At 37.1% G+C, this 13,492-nt stretch overlaps 2 protein-coding genes across 2 annotated transcripts; both read right to left on the bottom strand.

The window, feature by feature from the left end:
- Positions 1–1,626: 1,626 nt before the first annotated feature.
- Positions 1,627–2,876, bottom strand: LOC130743381 (uncharacterized). The gene has a single exon (XM_057595604.1). It carries the CDS (start codon positions 2,517–2,519, stop codon positions 1,758–1,760), a length of 762 nt encoding a protein of 253 aa, XP_057451587.1. The 5' UTR covers positions 2,520–2,876; the 3' UTR covers positions 1,627–1,757.
- Positions 2,877–4,323: 1,447 nt separating this feature from the next.
- LOC130749426 (WAT1-related protein At1g25270-like) lies at positions 4,324–7,213 on the bottom strand. Its single transcript, XM_057602780.1, has 7 exons — positions 6,943–7,213; positions 6,776–6,838; positions 6,554–6,670; positions 6,185–6,422; positions 5,940–6,098; positions 5,687–5,838; positions 4,324–5,615 (listed from the first exon to the last, which is right to left on the bottom strand). The coding sequence occupies exons 1-7, from the start codon at positions 7,134–7,136 to the stop codon at positions 5,309–5,311; spliced, it is 1,230 nt and encodes a 409-aa protein (XP_057458763.1). The 5' UTR covers positions 7,137–7,213; the 3' UTR covers positions 4,324–5,308.
- Between the last annotated feature and the right edge of the window lie 6,279 nt (positions 7,214–13,492).

Below are 13,492 nucleotides of genomic sequence, written 5' to 3'. Positions count from 1 at the left end.
AAGACGGTATTTGATTAAGACATCATCACGGAATCGATATTTTGTTCTAATTACAGATATTCTCCATCAAATCAATCATATTCGAGTTGAGAATATTAGTTATATTTGAGTTGAGAATATTCACATCTCAATTTTGCTGACATTTTAGTGCAATTTTTTCATACACAAAACTAAAATTTGAAACCTTGGTTAAGATAAGTCATGAAATTTTTATTAAGTGAATGTTTCGAAACTCTTCCACAAATAATTTTAAAGTCCAAATCCGTAAAGAATTCATTTGATTGGTTATTAGGAATTAAAATCGATTTTAAATAACTAGTAGAAATTGATGCTATAAATGGATATAAATTGACACTGGCACAGACTTCTCATTCTGAGATAGCGAGTTAATTAGGGAGGTGTTGGCTTGGTGGAATAAGGACCGGAGGGTCTCTCCTATCCATATCCCACGTGAGAGAAACAATGTAGCGGATTTTCTTATGAAGAAAGCATCTCGGGAGGGTTCGCAAAATCAGATATGGAGGCAACATCCACCATCCTTTGTCTATGAGTCTTTGTTTTTAAACGCGAGTGCGTAGTTCTTTTTTTTGCTATTTAATTTTCCTACTGTAACAAAAAGAAATTGACACTCGCACAATAAAATATCTTAAGGCTAATTTACAAGATTAAAAGTTAAGATAAGTAGATCGCCTTGAGGCTTAAAATGGTCACGGAAGGCCCAATATATAAAATGAGGTCGCACATGAAGCCTCGAGAAGATCACATCACCTCACACAAATCAGGTTCCAGTCCTTTCTTCCAATGATGGTACCGGAAAAGGGTGAAATTCTTTACTATGAACCATCCGTACAATGTTCACAACCTCTTCAAGCGATTCCATATTCATTGTGTCCGTACACCACTTTGCAAACTGTGTTAACATGAAGAATTGACTTCCCAGTATTGATAGCTATGGAGATTCGATTAACATTACTGCTTTACAACTCTACATGCCAACATTTGCCTTATAACATGTCTCATATTCACGCGTTAATATTAAGGAAGCCACCGTTCACAATCAGTACCTAGTTGTACTGTGAATTAAGCATCTAGGAGATAAAACAAAAGACACAGCTAGACACATATGATTATTGCATATAGTAGGATAACAAAAAAAAAATACCAGTACAGGCAATTCTAAGGGAGCAAGGCTAGTGTTATAAAAATCTCATTATGCGTGAGGTTCAGGAAGAGGTCTAACTCACTTTATAAATCTAATGCAAGTAGCTCTTGCATATTTGTAAGAGACTAATTCCTCACTTTAAAACTGTGACTTGTAAAATTACATGGTGACTTGTAAAAGTTTCCTATAAGAATATAGTGAATCATTGAGACCTTCAAAGTTTAAACTATGAATTTTGGTAGTAGCAAACAAGCATCATTCACATGAATGATTATGCAGTTAAGGCCACACAACAAACTGGGAGGGAGAAAAACATATAGCCCCACTAATTCATTCGCTCACTAATCAGCATCTTAACAACCATCTTAATTAGTTCAAAAAAAACACCCATCTTAATTAGAGCATGTCAGTTTGCATTCAATTTGTTGCAGCATAGCAATCATTTCAAAGAACACAAATTAAGGTCCAAGAAAAATGAATCAAAATGCTTTGTTAAACATAAAAAAATTACTAAATTATCGCAGGAGTCATCTAGAAAAATTGACTAAACAATAAGAAAAGTGAAATAAAATAACAGAGACCAAATTCTAAGGAGCTAATGCAATTCCGTTCTGAATGTTGTAGGAGAAGATGCCAAGGGAAGAACCTGAGATGAATTCTGCATCGCCTTTCTCCGACCTTCTTCAATCAATTTTCGATACAATTTATCCTCTGCTTCCCTCAAGAACTTGAGTTTTGGAGGCGGCGAAGATCGAAACCTGTTGAACTCTGATTCTGCTGATGATTCAAACAGAGGATTGAACCCTTGATGCTTGTTGTAAGAATCAATATTGTCCAAAGAACACTTCAACGGCGAGGAAGCCATAGGGGTAAGAAAGGGTGAATCAAAATCACTCAAGCTCCTTGTTCTAGAACCCTTTATGCTAATATCTTCAGATTCCAAATCCTCTTCAGTTTCCTCCGTGATTGTGTAGAGAAACCTTGGTGGACCAGCCAAATTGTGCAGCCTCATCAATTCTACCTCCACACTTTCTTCCCCACAGGGCTTAGCCACCAAATCATTACCGCCAACACCTAACTCTAGGTCCGGTTCACGACCTGGAGTTTCGGTGTCTCTGGCCACAACAATCTGTGGCCAGAGATCCACGGGGTTGGTGGACGCGTCATGCATGGAGCACGGTTTTGTCCAGCAACCCCAAAAAGACAACCTTTTTGCATAATTTCCCACACCCATTTCAATATCCAAGTGTTTTCTCTTCTTCCACCACAAGAAGTAGTAAAGCTGTGCAACCACAGCCAGCACAAGGCACCCCCCAAACACAAGGCTCAGAGCAACACTTAACCCACAAAAAGACATGACTCTTCTGCTCTGGAATTTCACATTTTCATACCGACGCTGCAAACTTTAAAGGAGCGAAAATCAAGCCCCCAAACTTTCCGGTGGTGATTGATTGGAATTGAAGGTTCGGAGTTATTAAGGATGAAGATTTTGTCTGATAAAAACTACCCACAATAGAGGATGGATCATTTACAAGTAATTAAGAGAGACTGTAATTGCTCTGTTTAAAAAAGAAACGCTCCCTAACACACGCCTAGACTAATGGAGATTGTTATTTTTTGTTTAAATGGAGGGCGAAGCCCAATGGAGATTGTTATTGGAAGAGGAAAGTCTTGCTTGTGGAACTTATTGCAACATATGAGAATAACGAAAACCTAAAAAGGTTATAACTTAAAAGCATTAAAACAGGTAATACGCGCCTACACCACAATCTTTTTTTTTTGGGTTGCGGCTAGTATTGTTAGAATATACTAGAATAGAATATTAGGTTACAATATTCTTTATTTATTTACATATATAATTATGCACGTGATGATTTAGATTTGTTTAAATTTTATTATTTTATATAATATTGCAACCTAATATTTTAGTATATTTTTAAAGTATCTCACAGCAAATCGATATCGGTCTCAAACTAATTCTCTCGAGCCACTAAAATCATATTTATGTGGTAGGATTTTTCTCAATGAATAGATATATGCTAACAAATAATTCTCAACACACATATCAATCCCAAATCAAACCTTACCCTAGTGCCTACAGCACAATCTAAGGAATTGAAATTTATCATTTTGAAAGGAGACTTATAAAAGAGAGGGTTGAGTGATTTGATAAGGAATGTTGTTTAAGGAAAAGAGCGTGTGGCAAATTAGAATGAACTGGAACACACGTGACATGGGCTTGTTAAAAGCCTGTGCCACCTAAGAGGCAAGATTAGCAAAATAAATCCAAAATGAAATTAGCCACTTAGTAAAAAGTTAGGTTAAAAGAAAGAGTGTGAAAATGATGAGAAAAAAAGCTGTCATTGATTATCATTGACCTATTGGAATAATAATTAATAATAATAACAAAAACACGGACGATATCATGAAAATGATTTTAAAAAGAAAAGAAAATGATTTAAGGGCATGTTTGTTTTTTTAATTCCAAATATATTATTAAAGAGGAAGAATAAAAAGTTCAGGAATAGGATAGTGAGGATAAAAAAACAAAAATCTTCAACAATCATAAGAATACATGAATACTTAATCACTCTATAAATAACAAGCAAAGCTGAAGACCTAAACTTGATTTAAAAGTCAACACAAAGTGCATCCATCACTCAAGGCGGTCACCACTCCTCAATTTCATGTGTTAAGCCGTAGGTAGTCGAACCGTTCCTACCGTCAAATTTACCACCCACATGTTTGTTTAAAGGCCAAACATGTGATTTTCACTTTTGAAAATTTACAATCTCAAATTCAAATGATTTTGAGAAAAAAAAATTATGTTTAAAGGCAATTCAAAAACATACATTAGGTTTTAGATTACTTTGTTATTCTTAAACTACATTTTAAATATCGGCATAACTTTTTTTCTTAAACAATATTTTTTAAGCTTTTTAGCTTAAATTCTCAATATCTGATGATTTCTATTGCTGTGAAGTGATGAAAGTCTTACACAAAATCTATTTTTTAAATTATTATTTTTGATCCCTGGACCTCTCTTTGCAGTGCTTAAATATGTCCAACTTTTATCAATAATTTTTTCATAGGGAAAAATTTTAATTGTTAGTAAATTAGTTTCTGTTCAGAGTTCGAACTCCGGACCCTCACTCTTCACCTCACCCAACCCTTGAGTCTCATAACTCTTATCATTTGAGCTATCCTCATAGACAACAACTTTTATCAATTGAGCTATCATTCGGGAAAAAACAAATCTTAGTTCTATATTTTTAGTTTTAAAAACAAAAATTGGGAGTGCTATTTTTTCTGTTGTTCCCATGATGAGAATCTAAGGTGCAAGGTATAGAGAGAAGTAGGAATGGAGGAGTGCCATGTTGTGATAATTCTTGCTGTATTGTGTTTTGGCTTGTGGTCTTGCAATTGCCTAACGAAATCTATGCTCTTATTGGAGGAGAGATTCACTCAAGCTTGGTCCCTTGTACTTCAGATATGGTATGCTAAGTTTCTTCTCTTATTTTCCAAAGGCCTTGGCTTGCTGTTAAGAGGCACAAGAATTACTTATGGACTGTATAGTGACTTTTGTGGTGATGTTAAATCCTTGTTGATTACGGCTGGAGGCATGCAATGAAAGATAGTTATTCAGGTTGCAATGTGTCTTAGCTCGTGGCCTATGCAAGTACTTTCTTGTGTTTTTGGAGGAGAGTTTCATTCAAGCTTGGTCCTTTCTTGTGTTTCAGATCCTGCATTTCGTGTTGGCTGCAATCTGTGTGATTTCTTGCTTTAGTTTTCTTTTATTTTTATCCTTAGGCTTTGACCTGCTTTTTAGAGGTAGCTTTGCAGTCCTTTATCTTGTTTTTGCTGATGTATTTGGGTGGCCTTTTGGGGCTGCTCTTTTACCTACTTGAGATTGAGAAGGTTGTTCTCAAGATTATCCATCATTTAATAATTTTTCTTCTTTCGAAAAAAAAAAACAAAAAATGGAAAACAATTTTGAGAATAATTTTCAAAAGGGGTTGGGTTACCTACGACCCCTTTTCAAAAACATTAATCAAATATACCAAACACTTCTCATTCTCAAAACTTTTCCCTTTTGCAAAGGAAGGTGAAAATGATGACATGATGTCCTGCTTCAACATGTACCCTCTATGGCTCTTCAGATTTTGTGTTATTTGCACTTTTCATGTCATCTGAGGCCGTTTCTTTTATGTTATTTTCCTTGATGTGTCCTTCTTCTTGACAACTTTTTGATGAACTATCAATAATATTGTTCTCATAATTGTTGTTGATGCTACTACAACTTCTATTATCATGCTCTACTTTTGTGGGCGTGACAGCAACCTCAACTGTTCCAATTTCTGGAGTGATTTTCACGGGCAGCTTTTGAATTTCTTTGTGCTTACCCCACAACACCATGTACAATCCAATCATAATTAGAACCGCTCCAATTGCACTAAAAATGTTTCAAAAATCAAATCATCAATATGTAAGTCATATAAGTAACCAGTGATTAAATTAGTATACCTTCCAAGGTAAAGATTCTCATCCAGTATCAAGGAACCAACAATGGAAGTAAGCACAAGCATCACTGGATTGAAAACAGAGACATACAGTGGACCTTTCATCCTCACACACCATGCAATTAGAACAACCACTAATCCAGATGACATAATTCCCTGCAAACAACAATTACCAATTCATGTGGGAACACAGGCTACTTGACAAATTATTTAAACCAACATGTTAATCTCTAATTAATTATGTAACTAGAACATACCGAATATGCTGCAGCTAGAAGCCTAATACTCCAGCCCAACCTCCATTGGCTCCAATCCTTCTCAAAACAAAGGGAAAAAATAGTGGCTTGCACCGCCGCCATTAAGGTCATCAAAGCTGTACTAGTGTAATGACTCGGATATTCTTTGCTCATCTTAGCCTGCAGTGTAATGGAATAGTGATTAAGAACCACAAATCAAATCAACCAAAGTTCAAAATGAGTGTTATGTTATGTGTGCTAATTACCTGAATGATGAGCCATATAGAGTAACAAAAGCAGCTTGCAAGACCACAAAAGATACCAGGTAGTTTACTATTAGAGTGTGTTCCAGTGTGTTTTTTATGAAGGATGTTGATATGGAAAGGCCAAATGCTAAGTTCCACACCTTTGAGAAAGGTCAACATCATTGCCCCTCCAATTCCTGATATTGTTCCAAGCACCTTAGCCTTGCCTGCTGCCTTGTGAAGTTTCAATTTTTCTAAACTAAAACCATTTAAACCAAGTTATACAAAAAAGTGAAGAACAAATTAAAGACAAAATTAAATATAATATTGAACATAAAATCGATTCTTTGAATGAAAGCATAGTATAAAGATATATTGATGAGAAAATACCCGAATGTGATGGCCAAAATAAAAGTGACTGCGGGAACGAGATTTATAGAAGCAGAAGCAAATGTTGCTGATATCAAGGCCAAGGATGCCAAATAAAGGTTTTGGAACAAACTCCCCCTTTTATATCATACATGATCATGGAATAAGTTATTCACATGTACCCAGAAATTTATTAAAAAACACGATTCGTAAGCAATTTCCATACGTGTTAGGTAAACATACCCTAATAAACCACAGATAAATGACATGAAAAGCACTCTCCAAGTAAGCTTTGCTCTGTTCTTCCTGCAAATACAAATTAAATAGAATAAACCATTTGATATTAGTTATCTAGTTTTATAGGGGGCAAAAATTGTGGTTTTATAGTATCCATTTGAGCACATATATACCTTTCAAGAATAAGAGCTAGTGGAACGGTGAAAGCTCCAGCGAACATGAGACGGTAGGCAGTGAGAATTTTGACACTCACTCCATCGTTTATGGCAAGTTTGTAGACCACGTTTGTCGTAGAGAAAATAATCTGCACCGTCAACATCGCTAGAGCAGGTTTCAACCCCTGCACTTTCCTTATTATTTTTCCCATTTTATGTTGCACACTCACTTCACTCAATCTTGCAGATCTATCATAAAAACTTGTTGCAAAAGAAAATAATGGAGTGATGGATGTTGGAGGAAACTTTGACTAGTTTCATTTATATAGGTGCAGTTAGTGATGCAAATTTGCGCAAGCGCTTACTTCATTGCGCTTACATCATTTAATTTACATATGATGTCAGCGCGTATGTCAGTTTCAACTTATTCTTCAACTACGTGATGACCCACGTGTTGTGCGAGTTGATATTTCTCATTATTTTTTACTTTTATAATCTTAAATAAGGTTATTATGAACATGAGTTTTTTTTTTTGAAATGATTATAAACATGAGTTTATTAAGGTTGAATGGTTGGATTTCATATATTTATATTTTTTAAAAGGTATATATTGATATTAAAGATAATTAATGATTGATTGGTTGCATTTTGATAATTTATTTTCTACTTGGGAAAACTTGCATTTTAATTACCGCCAGTTGCTGTAACTCAGGGATGCTTGGGGGTCTCTATGCTAGACAGTCCCACCATATCGCGCACCCAAGAAATAACGCTGGTAAAATTAAGCTGAGAACTTCCGTGACGTGTTGCCCTTGCCCCGACCCCGCCTGAGTGCTCTGTTGCCTCAGGTATACCTGTAGCTCTCTGGTCTTGACCCACGGCCTAGGAGCTTTTTCTCTCGTAATGCCCCGTAGGCCTCTCTCAGGTGACCTAAGCGTTTGGTACTTCAATCTTTTATTAGGTTGGCGTCAGGTAAATAAGGGGCTCAAGAATCCATTCCCACTGGCATCTTAGTATATGCCATTCCTTGATACTTAAGTGTGATAATTAATTAAATGAATTTAAATTTCTCTATTACTTTAATATTAATAAAAAAATAAAGCTACGGTAAAAAAAAATAAAAATAAAAATAGAGCAAAAGATATATTAATATATAGAATGTTGAGAAAAAATCCCTCTCCACATGGGTACAGTAACCAAGACAAACAAATGTCAAAAACCCAACCGTTATAGCGAATACCCCGCAAAAACCTCAAATAAAACCCCACAAGCATACAACATATGCTTAAACGCCAACGAAAATACCCCTAATGTCTACACCACTAAGAGGGATGCCCGAAGTATTCGAAAAAAACAGAGACATGTTCAACTGAGACGAGATTCTTATCAAGTTGCACGAAACCTGCTGACAGAGACACAACCTAGCCGTGCCAACCAAAAGACCTTCCAATAGTAAACCAACAACAGAACACCATATGGCAGAGACGCAAACCTAAGAAACAGAAACTGAAAAAATAGGAAAAAAACTAGAACTAACACGAAAGCACCACACAACATCATAGGCTCCAACGCCTCAACGCCCACAACAACGACACAAAGAAGAACGCTCAACCAAACACCTGCAAAAACCAGAATGTTGTAGCCAGAAGGTGACGGTAGCCGTAGCGATCTGCACAGAGAGGTTCAAGCCAAAACAACCAGAACAACCAAAAGGGAACCAACTTGTTGCACCACTTCCCACCAGCATCCACCCATCACAAACCCCACCTCACCCCTCGACCACCAACCAGCGCCGCCAGCCATGTCTTTGAAAACCCTAACATAAAACCGAGGAAAAATCAAAACCCACCAGGCATCATAAACAAAACCCTCAAACTCACCCCTCGATTACCAACCACAGCCGCCAGTCGCGCCTTTGAAAACCCAACCAGAAAACTCGAGGAAAACCAAAACCCTCAGTCACAAGAAATGAAACCCCCAACCCGCTCACCATCGACCCCAATCTACTCTCTATCCACGGTCGTAGGTAGCCACCACAGTGGCGCACTAAAACCCAGTCGCAAAATAGAGAAAAGGAAGCACCAACTATATATCGAGACAAAGCACGCGCGCGGCAACCAGTATGGAGGAACGCGAGTGGGGTGTGAAAACGAAGGGTAAGGATGGGGGCACACCGTCATCCGTCGCATGCTGCTGTAGAGAAGAAAGGCCAGAGGAAGCTCTAAGAACCCTTGTTTGTCAAGCCCTTAAAAACACAGAGAAGAAGGGCAGATTAAGGGGAAGGAGAACAAGGAGAGGGGGGCTGCCGTCGCGCAAGGAGGTGGCGCAACAGCTACCCATCAAGCCCTAGATCTGAAAGCCGAGAGAGAGCATAGAGGGAAAGCTCGAGAGAGAGAATAGTCCTAAATATACGACACTCTAGTTCCTAACGTTGCCTATTTTTAATAAATTAGGTAGAAAGAAGAATAAAAATATCATAAATTTCATTTCTTTCTTGTTCATCAAATATAATTATTTCCTTATCAAATTTTATAATTTAGTGGATGGTTGAAAATAAAATAACAAATTTAAGAAAAATGTCTTCAGAAATATTGAATATAGAGAATGAGTGTCTATGTAGTATATGTGACCTATTTGTTGAATCCACTGATCATCTGCTGCTACACTGTGTATCCGCTTGGAGAATTTGGACTGCCATTTTGTCAAAGGAAAGAATTAGTTGGTGTTGTCCCTAGAAGATACAAGATCTAATCCTTGAATGGTTTCTTTTTCGTGCATTATCTGACCCAATTCTCTAGGACCTAATACCTTATTCTGTTTGTTGGTCGTTATGGACAGAGAGAAATAAATTCGTTTTCCAAAACAAACAATTCAGTTTATTGTTTAAGAATTGTTCATCAAAATACTAGGTTTTGTCATCATCAAAAAGGGGGAGATTGTAAGATCAAGTTTTGATCGAGTAGTACAACTCTATGTTTTGATGATTACAAGTTAACATTTTAGTATGAACAATTATGGTACTCTAACGTGTTTTTCTGAGTGTGCTATTTACAGGCTCTGACCTTAACATTATCTCACACAAATCAGAAGCACTGTGCTTAAAGAGTGACCCAAGCAACGCTTTCGCAATCTCTATGTTCAATCTGAACAGTAGAAAAGCTTCAGAAGATCTGAAGTTAATCAAGCTCTGACGCGGACTCAACTAACTTGAAGTTCTGAAGATCCAGACGTTCTGACAACCCAGACACCCTGAAGGTTCAGATGTTCTGATGGTGTAGAAGACTCTGAAGATCCAGAAGCTGAAAAGTGGAGACTCTGAAGTCCAGAAGCAAAATGGCTCTGAAGACCAAGTACTTCCCTCTGAGTTCAGAATCAGAAGGTACAACGGTCAGAGGATCCATGCTTCCCTCTGACTCTGATCAACGAGCTTCACAAGTTCCAACACGAAGCATTCCTCTGATCAGAAGTAAAATGTCAAGTCACTATCCAAAGTACAAAAGCAAATGTACTATCCTGACGACCTACCTAACATTCTCAGCCACAGCAGAAGCTGGAAATTCCAGAACTGCCCTCCAACGGTAGCATTCCCATGCAGCGTTCAAACCCTAATAATCCTTGGAGTATAAATAGAGTTTGAAGATTGAAAGATGCGGTTGGAAGAATCTCACACGCGCAAGCTATATTAAAACTTTCTAAGCATTCTTTCATCTTTGAATTCATTGTGTTTACTACAAGCTTTTTAGAAGCAATCTCTTTGTAAACAATCTTTCTTAAATTGTTGTTTAGTTTACCTTTAGGAGATCAAGGTTGATCGGATCCTAGAGAAGACTAAGAGAGTGAATCTTAGTGTGAGCTAAGTCAGTGTATTGTTAGTCACTTGTAGGTTTCAAGTGCAGTTGTAACAATTACCTGATTAGTGGATTGTCTTCATTCTAAGAAGGAAGAAATCACCTTAACGGGTGGACTGGACTAGCTTGAGTGATTCATCAAGTGAACCAGGATAAAATCCTTGTGTGCTTTTCTATCTCTTATCTTAAGCACTTTATTTGTTCTTGAAAGATTTGCTAAAATCTTTAAGGTGGAAGTTTTATTCTGAAAACGTTATTCAAACCCCCCCCCCTTTCTACCGTTTTTCATACCTTCAATTGGTATCAGAGCGCAAGTTCTGATTACCACACCTAACAGTGTTCAGTGATCCGGGCCGGTGTGAAAAATAAATGGCTACCACCAGTGAGATGCAAAAAGATGGTTATAATGCAAAGCCTCCCATGTTCGATGGTAAAGGTTCGAATATTGGAAAGATAGAATTGAAAGTTTCTTTATGGGCTTCGATGTAGATCTCTGGGATATCATTGTGGATGGCTATGAGCGTCCAGTTGATGCAGATGGCAAGAAGATCTCCAGATCAGAGATGAATGCTGAGAAAAAGAAGCTCTACTCACAGCACCACAAAGCTAGAGCTATTCTTCTTAGTGCTATTTCCTATGAAGAGTACCAGAAGATTACAGATTGTGAGTTTGCCAAGGGCATCTTTGAATCTTTGAAGATGTCTCATGAAGGAAACAAAAAAGTGAAAGAATCAAAGGCGCTGTCTTTGATCCAGAAGTATGAATCCTTCATCATGGAGCCAAATGAGTCCATTGAGGATATGTTTTCCAGATTTCAGTTGCTGGTAGCTGGAATAAGACCTCTCAACAAAAGCTACACTACAAAAGATCATGTCATAAGGGTCATCAGAAGTCTTCCTGAAAGCTGGATGCCTTTAGTGACCTCAATAGAGCTTACAAGAGATGTTGAGCGTATGAGTTTAGAAGAACTCATCAGCATACTGAAATGTCATGAGCTGAAGCGCTCAGAGATGCAAGATCTGAGGAAGAAATCTATAGCCTTGAAATCCAAATCTGAGAAGGCTAAATCTGAAAAGTCAAAAGCTCTTCAAGCTGAAGCAGAAGAATCTGAAGAAGCATCAGAAGATTCTGATGAAGATGAGCTGACTCTGATCTCAAAAAGGCTCAACCGTATCTGGAAGCACAGGCAGAGCAAGTACAGAGGCTCTGGAAAGGCCAAAGGAAAGTCTGAATCCTCATCAGGCCAGAAGAAGTCCTCAATGAAGGAAGTCACATGCTTCGAGTGCAAAGAATCAGGGCACTACAAGAGTGACTGTCCAAAACTGAAAAATGACAAGAAGCCAAAGAAGCACTTCAAGACAAAGAAAAGTCTGATGGTGACTTTTGACGAATCAGAATCAGAGGATGTTGACTCTGATGGTGAAGTTCAAGGGCTAATGGTTATTGTCAAAGACAAAGGATCAGAGTCAAAGGATGCAACTGACTCTGACTTAGCATCAGAAGAAGATCCTAACTCAGACGATGAAAATGAGGTATTCGCTTCTTTCTCAACCTCTGAACTAAAACATGCTTTGTCTGATATTATGGATAAGTATAACTCCTTACTTACTAAGCATAAAAAGTTGAAAAAGGATTTATCTGCTGCTTCTAAGACTCCTTCTGAACATAAGAAAATTATTTCCGAGTTGAAAAATGATAATCATGCTTTAGTGAATTCTAACTCTGTGCTTAAGAACCAAATTGCTAAGTTAGAAGAAGTAATTGCTTGTGATGCCTCTGATAGTAAACATGAATCTAAATATGAAAAATCATTTCAAAGATTCCTGGCTAAAAGCGTAGACAAAAGCTTAATGGCTTCATTATCTGAGTTGGAAGCTCAGAATGTGAAGTTCATTCTTTCTGTTAATGAGGAGCAATGGGTATGGCATAGACGGTTAGGGCATGCCAGTATGAGAAAGATTTCTCAGCTGAGTAAGCTCAACCTTGTCAGGGGCTTACCCACTCTGAAGTTCTCTTCAGACGCTCTTTGTGAAGCATGTCAGAAAGGCAAATTCACAAAAGTCCATTTCAAGGCAAAGAATGTTGTCTCAACCTTAAGGTCGTTGGAACTTCTGCATATCGACCTGTTTGGACCAGTGAAAACTGAGTCTATAGGTGGCAAGAGATATGGGATGGTCATTGTTGACGACTATAGCCGCTGGACATGGGTAAAATTTCTAACCCACAAGGATGAGTCTCATGTTGTGTTCTCTACCTTTAAATTGATCCCACTGCTTCGATCAATAATAGGTAAAAAACATTCGTCCATCAAAGTTAGTGTATTTATTCCATAAATCATTTAATGTCTTTTATGATTTTAAATAAGGAAATTAATATAATTAAGTGGTTTATATAAGGAAATTGAAGGAAATAAATAATTAATTTTGAAAATAGTTTTTTTAAATAAAACTTGGCTACCGAATTTAAAAAGTAATTATTTTTTTTACCTTTTTTTATCATTTTAAAATTTGAAATTATTCTTAAATCTCCATAACGAAATTTTGAGAGCAATTTCATAAAAAAGAAAAAGAAAAGATTAACAAAAATTGAATGTCCAAACTTGAACAAAGGCTGGTTTAAAAGGAAAAAACCTTGAACAAAGACAATTGTGCAGAATTGTTTTGTGATGCTTGTCACATAAACACTCCGTGATTGACTGAAAGAATTGTGTCCCCGAATTA

Source organism: Lotus japonicus, chromosome 3 (genome assembly GCF_012489685.1).
Source record: "Lotus japonicus ecotype B-129 chromosome 3, LjGifu_v1.2".
Lineage (NCBI taxonomy): Eukaryota > Viridiplantae > Streptophyta > Magnoliopsida > Fabales > Fabaceae > Lotus > Lotus japonicus.
The sequence above is the reverse complement of the archived record's forward strand: the minus strand, read 5'-3'. Positions and strand labels throughout refer to the sequence as shown.